We start from the raw sequence: 8,737 nt of genomic DNA on the forward strand, positions 1-8,737 counted from the left end.
TTCTGAAAAAAAAATCTTTTCGTTCCATCGCTAATGTACTCTAACTAATTGGACAGTTTTAATTTATTTGAGGATCAGAGGAATAGTTGGAGGCGTTAGGAAAATAATAAAATAAGTGGGAATATTAGATTACTAATAACACATAAAACTAATTGTACAATGGTTGTCTCCTCCACTTCAGTGAAGAGATCTTTTCTCAATTTCATCTTAACGTATTTGCTCAAGTTTATTGCTACCACTCCACAAGTACTTACCGAATGTAGATCATAGGCGAAATCTCCTGAAAGAGAAATGAAAAGAATTATTGAACAAAAGGACGTGAAAAGTTGCAGAGTGTTTTATTATAACAATGACAAATACACTGATGAGTCAAAATATTATGACTAATAGCGTGTAGGGTCGCCTTTTGCAGTGATAACTGCTTACATCCGGCGTGGCATCGATTTCATGACACCGCGGAAGGTGTCCTCTGGGATACAGAACCAGCAGGACAGAAGGACATCCTGGAATATAATAATCCGCATTATGCTGCATTGCACCGTATTCCACAAACATTCGATGGGATTGATGTCGGGGAGGGGCGGATTGGGAGGCCAGGGGAATAATGGAATTCTTGAACATGATCTTCGAACCATTCCAGCATAATGCGAGCCTTGTGACACGGAGCGCTATTTTAAATAAAATAAAAATAAATTTTCTGTTTATACTCCGGGACGACCAAACGGTCAGAGGAGTTCACAAATAGACAGAATACAAGAAACAGCACTGTATTCAGTAGTCACGGGCTTGAACCCCGGTCACTCAAGGCACGTGTACTTATGCACCCGCGCGCCTGACCACTAGGCTACGGCGGCCTCCCTATATATTTTTTTTTTTTTGTTGAAAGCGTTCAGTACTATCTGGATAGATGGTCGCCGTGCAGAACTTGGTTCAAAACAGTGCCAAGGTAAGGATCTGGCGATGGGGGCTGTGCTCAATAGGGATCCAGTAATGTCCATGAAAACATTCCCCATAATACCGCTTCTGCCGGTTGCAGCTATTCACCTTGCCGTCGAATACGCACCCGTCCATTGGCATGATTGTGCTGAAACCTTTATTCATCACACAATGCCAGTCGTCCAATGTTAAAAACGGTGCACCCGTGCCCACTCCAGGAGGAGGAGGAGGTGTCGATGACGATCGGCCAACATGTGCACACGAACAGGTCGCCTACTCCGTAGGCCTAGTCGCAAGGGCGTCCGGTGGATGGTGTACTCGAAAACGTTTCTCTGTGCGCCATGGCTTTAGTCTGCCATTAATTGATGTCCCGGACAGCATATCCTACCGCCATTCACGTCGACTGTCAACCAGTGGTGGTGTACCCGTCCCAGCACGTTGGATGATTATTGTTCCTCTTCAGACCATTCCCGCCACACCTTCACTACGATGGTCCTCGAACAGCCGACAGTGCCTACGGTTGCTGAGCTGAGTAATAGTATTTGCTATAATCGTGCAAGGAAGCCACAGGCTTTTGCTGCATTGGCCAAAAAAAAAAAAAAAAAAGTAGATAAGAAAATATTAATTATGTGCTCCCTCCTCACATTGGATAACTATTCAGTTGACATTTGAATTTATTCCGACTGTTAGCCACAACTATCTGCGAAGGCAACTTGTTCCAGCAATCAACAACGTGCTGGCTAAAAGAAAAAAGGCTAAATGATGCTGGCCCCTGCCTTCCTAGCGTCAGATCCTTCCCTTTCCACATTATTCTGGCTTCATACTGACGAAGTGACAGGCACTACACGTGTCGTCATTATACATGCTGCGCCGGTTGATGACGTCACTCCTAGGTGCTGTAGGATGCGTTCATACGTGTAGACAGGGGTTGTCATAATGCTTTGGCTCAAGGGCGTAGATAATTTTGTTGCCGGGGCTGTGTCAAGATTAAGTCTGGATACAAACATAAAGATACGCCCTCAGACCGATCAAGTCTTTCTTCATTTTCGCAATTAGCAATCCCTATCTCACAGGCAAGAAAAGGCAAGAACTTCCTTGTCAACATGGCCCTAACAGTTGTTGTTTAAGATGGACATGTGTTTAATGTCTTATAACAAAATTAACAGACAAAAATTATGAGCGGAGCGCAAACTCGTATTTCCGTCTTACCTACGTGTAATATGGCGTCAAATGTACCCTTCTGTACTTCAGACTGCAAATATGGGAGTGATACGGCATTCCTGGTTCCCAGATCACCGTAAATAGCAAAGCGAGGACTCCAGTTTGTGCCATCCTGAATAGTGGTGAAGGTGTAGATCTTACTCCAACCAGAGGGGCTTCCACATCGATACCCTGTAATAGGAAAAGTTGGTAAAAAAGTAAAACTTCATTAAATTCATCATCGTTTCTGATAGAAAGAATACTTGTTGTTGTTGTTGTTGTAGAGTTTTAGGAGCATCAGCGACTGAGGCCATTTTGCTCCGTGTACGTTGTCTATAAATTGCGTGTTCTGAGGTCAATTTTCTCTTTGCTGGATGATAAAACCATGCTACGCTCGCCTGAGCCCGACTAACTCAGCCACGTGGTGAAAAATTCCTCACGTCATCGACATGACTTGAACTCAGGTCTTTTCCAGCCTGTGTAGGGAGGACAGCGATTCTACCAACTGTGTAGTTAATAGTAGTAAGAAATGAAATCCAGATTGAAAGCCTTCAGAGCAAAGAAAGACTGTCTGATATACAAGAGAGAAATTTCTGAACATTTCTTCAACCAGGGACCGAAGTTCAGAACCAAGCTCAGCCAGCATACGTGGAAAAGCATGGTAGCGGTCTGGAGCAAGATTAAAAGCTAAATTAAATGGATTCCAATTTTATTTCAAACAGCAGACACTTTATAGCCGAGACATGAAGAACATTGAAACAGGACGAAATTAAAATTACATTTACAAATGATTTATGTAACTTAAGAAGAAAGCTATATTTGATTATATTTTAAGCTTAGGAGTCAGGTCAGTTATTGTTTATAATGGTACAGCATTTTAATTATTTCCTGAATAATTCTAAAGTAAAAATCTGATGATAAACGCCCACTATGATATGACTGTCCATTATTTATGTTTGCATATAAATGCAATTATCTGCATGAGACATTTAGGCAGTTTATATTTTGAGTGAAAGAACCAATAAGAAAATTGCACAGGACTTTACTCTTAGAACTATCAGGAAGCATTGTTAAATTAAATTAAAAATTAAATTTTCTGTTTATACTCCGGAAAGACAACCCAGTCAATAGAGTATACAATAAATCGTCAATACAAATTGTTTATGTTTAATACATGAAATTGGTGAGATATAGTTCAACAGAGAGCGTAATATGTGTCAACTGAGGTAGAAGAGAGAGAATTACAAATAGAAATGTAGAATAATTTGCATAATGATGCATAAATTGGTCGCGTATGTATTTCGCTCAATAATATGTATATACTAATATGTGTTTTATTAAATTTATTTGTTGTCTTAACATGGTATAGCTGATTTCTCAATATTCTACCAACTAAAATGGATGTGAAGCCTCGTACGGGTCTGTCGAAATCTGGAAATCATTTAAAAGAGGATTTGGAATCAAGGATACAACCGGATTCCATAACTACGTATTGGAGCAAATCTTAGAGTCTGTCAGTTGTTATCAAATGAAAGTGGTATTAGCAGAAACACTGCTTCAAGTAAATTTGATAAAGACCTTCGTCTATGGCCATACAAAACAAATTGTTCAAAAACTTGAACATGTTGATTCAAGAAAGCAACAACACATTTTTGTCGTTATTTTCTTGAGGATCATAATTTTAATTGTTAATGATGGAAGAAAGTCATTTTGTTATTAAGTGATGCCAATAAATAAACTGGCAGGTTCCTTGGTGAGCTGTCTTTTTAGGGCCACCCGAGAACTCGCATTGGCCGATGTGTCCATAAATTGTGTGTGTGTGTATCGATTTGCCCATTTTGTTTGACGAAAACCTGAAGTTTCCGCGGGGGGGGACCTTGCTGCTCATGCTGAGACCGACTACCTCAGCCACGGAATAAAAAATTCTATTAAAAGTTCCTCGCGTAGACGGGATCCTAACCTGGACCATTGTGGGGAAGGACGGCGATTATAACCACTGTGCTACCCACCCGGACTGGACTGCTAGGTGAAAAAAATCCGAGTTATACAACAGAAACGGTTGCTTCCTAAGAAAGTCAAGGTGTAGTGTTATTTTGTAGTTTGAAACATTAGGGCGAATTTCTGGAAAGACAATGTAGGATCTGACCCACCTTCATTTACTCACAGGAGATGATCCACCATAATGTACACATTGTTCTAACAATTTGACTGTTAAACATATTCTTATTGGCTGCCCCTACAATAAACAAGACAGAACTTCATCCTTGATCTCACTGGTTAATCTTCATAAACCAATAACTCTTGAAAATCTCATTGGTGATAAGGCAAATATTTCTGAATTTTTTGACTTCCTCGGGCAAACTGGGCTTTTTAATTATTTCTGATTTCAGATTTTCTTCTGACTTTATGGAAAACTCTCATCTTTTAATATAATAAGTGAATAAGCACATTATAGCTTTAGCAGCTTATGTACCATTAAGCCTCCATAACAACAACAATGTAGGATTTTTAAACTTTTTTTTTTGTTCAAAACGTAGGATTACAATTATCAATGCTATTTATTTTTTTAGAATTATTAGAAATAATCATGATATACTCATTTTATTACTTAAATATTAACAGATAAATTATATTATAGTAATTTAAAAATAAAACAGGAGATATTTCCATTAATCTGCCATTTTGTTCCGTTTTGGGATTATCTCCATTTAGTTTCGTAATAATAGATATATTGTTACACTACATGGTCAATAGATGGCACCACTTTTAAGAGATGAAAATTATTGCCCACGGTAGATAAAAATTACAGCAGCTGACTAAACTTTGAAAATGTTTTATAATCTTCACAAAGAGACGGTTCCATATGTGGAGGCGAAAATAAAGTTTTACTGTTCCTTAAAGATGATTTTTATGAAAGTTTTCATCTTTTAGATTGTCTGATGGTGCAGAGTGGAAACAATGAAATTTTGGTGTTCTGGTGCACATTTGAACTAAGCTTAATGCGTTTTCTTCAGAAACAGTTTTTCCCAGGGGCGATAAGCTTTCACTCCCATATAGACAATAGAGGAGAATGGTTCTCTCACTTAACAAAGACTCAGCACTTTCCGTCCATTAACTTAAGAGTGCTGCTGAAGTTTCTTTAATGTTTTAAGAGAACGTCTATACGTTCTCTTAAAACAGCTTATTTTTCTGCCATTGTCAACTTCTTTGACGTAACTCATTCCTCGAAATTTTGGGAAAACCCTGGTGCTGTTTTTTCTTGCAGTTAACCAATGAAAATAAAACTCATAATAAAAATATATCAAATTATTATGAATCACGAATTATTTACTATTTGCTAACGTGCCTGAAATGTAATACACTGCATACATTAACTAACTTGTTTGTATTTATGTTCATATGGGAAAACCCAGCTCTGTTTATATTCTTTTTAGCGATGGATAAACAGGATAATGAGCTACGATTTATAGTTTGATGCTTTGCCTACGTGCTGTCCTTCAGAAACTTCTAAATGAGTAATTCCCAAATGTCTTATCTGCTGGTGATTCAACGTTGTTAATTTGAGTTGTTATCTAAAAATTACATTTAAAAATCTAGAGAAACGCCGAAAATTACACTGGTTGGCAAAAAAAAATCGTTTTTTTCGTTCTCTGTTAAAATTCAGGGTGATTATTGTAGATTTTACGTTGCTGAATTCAAACATGACAACCACATTGCTGTAACGCCCACCAATGGGGAGAAGGGATTAAAGTCAAAAAGTTTATAATAAAAAAATATTTAATATATTTTAAGAAAATGTTACATACAGTACTAAATATATTACACAATGGGTCTATTACCTCTATACTATTTACAAAAATGTTTATCTGATAACAAAACACTTATTTTGAGGCTTTTTGCCTTTTATAATCGCCCACTAATGTCTCCCATATGAGATTCCAACAGAAGTCTGCAACACATTTGGACTCCGTTTTTCCTGGTATCTTTTTTCCATTTGAGACAGCCATCGAAGACAGCTTCCAAGTTTTCAGGAAAAGAGTCAAAATGGGAATGAAGGAAATGAAGCTTTAACAGCAGGTCTTGGTTTTCGGTCATTAACCTACGATATTTAAAAACTGAGCGTGATGAGAACTTTTTAAACACATAATCTGAGTTTTGTTTTTGAACATAATTCCTACGAGAATCTGTCGAAATTATTTCAGGGAGGAAACTGATGCCGACCAGTGTAATAGCAGCAGTTATAATTAATCAAATCCCATAATAATAAGAAAATATTGCAGCAAAGACATTCTAGTCCTTTTAGTTTTATTTCAAATATTTCACTTCCTACCCCCTTTCTTGAGGAAAAGTGACAATAGTGACAGTGACATTTACAAAAAAATTATTAAACATGTAAGAAATAATAATTAACTGTTTTATAAATGATTGTTTTATTAATATATTTAATAAGTGCGTTTAAATTTTTTATTCATTACATATGTATGATATCATAAATGTATAAAATATAAACACTACCTATATAATTACGAAAATAAACATGTGAAACAAAATAAACTGCAAAAATGATACATAAACGATTAATTATAGATATAAAAGTTCATATTTTTAAAAACAGTGAATAAACATTTAAAACTTAAACTACTTTTCTAAAAATTCGCCACAATACCAGATTTCGGCGTCGGGAGTACAATATACCTAGGCCACTGTTGAAAACTCTAAAATAAAGAAAATTTCTCTTGCCATCTCACAAAAAGGAATCTTGGAATGAAGTGCACTTCAAAAGAAACATGTGCGTTCGTTTCTCAAGTATTTGATAGCATCTCAACTCCATCAGGTTGGATAAGAACTACGTATGGCCTATCAGATTAATACATTAAATATGAAATCACAAAGGGACTATATATGCTTTAGTTGTATTCTAAACGAGAAACACTTACAGTATTCGGTTCCCGTATTTAAATCCTGTAATTTCACTCTATGAATAAATTGTATGGAAGTAATTAGCAGTCCGTTGCTCAGTTCACGTGCTGTGCCTTTCGATGCGAATGCCAAGCTACTGGAGTTAGTTCCGTACTGCACTACAGACTCTCCAGGGTACTGTTTTGTACTCCACATGACCACCATTTCGCTTGGCACATCTGGAAAGAGGTATACAAAACTGAAGATATTTTGCAATGGAAAATGAATGTTGAAGTAGACGAATATATATATATATATTTGTTGATGATTGCTTCATTTCTTAATTTTTACCGTTTTCATCTCTTCTTTTACTACCTCTTCAACTATTTCATTATTCTAATATATATATTATTTTACTATAATATATATATTTATTATATATATATATTATAGTAAAAAATATATATTTTTTACTATAATAGTGCGTAACCGATTATTGATTTAAAAATTATTTAAATCAATAATCGGTTAAATCAATTATTTAAATCAATAATCAAAAATTATTATTAATAATTTTCTAAATATCTGCCCTAAATTTAATTCATTTAGCATTTATACGAATTTCAAAGCAAGGTTACCGTTATAAATTATTAAAGTCAAAATTACAAAAGTTAAAAAAATTCGGTTATCGTTGTTATCAAAAACAAAAGAATTATAGGGGGCGCTGAGTTATTATATATACAATGTCGATGTTGCTATATTTATAAATTCAGACCGTCATTGTATATGAGGAAAATATGAGGAAAATGAATAAACACCATATAAAGTAATTTATATATTAAGCAATTACTGATTTTAATATTTTTTATTCCAGAAAATTCTGAATAGAAAAAAAAAAGAGACATACGTAGCTAAAAAATCAGATTTGAAAAATAAAATTTGAAATTTTGTTAATAAATTAATATTTATTTTATTTCACTGTCTTTAGCTCAATACAGTGATGCTTTTCATATCATGCTTTGACATCTATCTATATAAGAAAAGCAAAGCGTATAATCAGTATAGAAACTGGTTTAAACGTAGTTGACCCCTGACTTTTCTCTTTTACCCTGCATTATGATAGTAAAAAAAACTAACAAGGAAAAAAAAATGACACAGATAGAATAGGTCAATGTCCTTATATTGAGTCCACATTGTTTCATCTGGCATTCAAAAAACTGTTTTACAGATCATAAGCATATGAAAACAGAACATCGAATTAGAAAGGAGAAAATACAAGTTATACTTGCGTAATCATTCGTGCATTTTAATAGTAAGGAATAAAGTTAAACATTTTCTTACCTCCGAGGGAGATGTGAATCTGTTCGGGTTGGAACTGATCATTAGCAAAAATTGTTAAAAGACAAGGCAATACAAAAAGTGATCTCTCGATGCACGTGTACATCTTTGTGCATCTGTTAGTAGCGGCAGAGAGCGAATATTTATCATTCAGCTGTTTAGGTCCCCGTTCATTTCCAGACCCTGTCACGTGTGAGGGACACAAGAAATCAACCAATAGAAATTCAATCTGGCGAATGTATGCCGGTGCACACTATATGACAGAAGCCGGTCGAAAGCCAATATTTGGGACACTATGTGGTTAATCCATAGACGAATGCGCTCTTGTGACTTCCTTATCAATCGTTTCGTTTATCGTTAGTTT

General features: G+C 35.6%; 1 protein-coding gene across 1 annotated transcript in view; it reads right to left on the bottom strand.

Moving 5' to 3' along the window:
* LOC150088538 (acid phosphatase type 7-like) overlaps positions 1–8,520 on the bottom strand; it is a 34,793-nt gene extending 26,273 nt beyond the window's left edge. Inside the window, exons 1-4 of the mRNA XM_090369557.1 lie at positions 8,377–8,520; positions 7,074–7,274; positions 2,146–2,328; positions 255–280 (exon numbers count right to left, since the gene is read on the bottom strand). Of these exons, the coding sequence (XP_090225683.1) occupies positions 255–280; positions 2,146–2,328; positions 7,074–7,274; positions 8,377–8,479 (513 nt within the window). The 5' untranslated portion in view covers positions 8,480–8,520. The remainder of the gene's footprint in view (positions 1–254; positions 281–2,145; positions 2,329–7,073; positions 7,275–8,376) is intronic.
* Positions 8,521–8,737: the final 217 nt, after the last annotated feature.

This window comes from Mastigoproctus giganteus, chromosome 3 (genome assembly GCF_048544385.1).
Source record: "Mastigoproctus giganteus isolate SK-2022 chromosome 3, ASM4854438v1, whole genome shotgun sequence".
Taxonomy (NCBI): Eukaryota; Metazoa; Arthropoda; class Arachnida; order Uropygi; family Thelyphonidae; genus Mastigoproctus; species Mastigoproctus giganteus.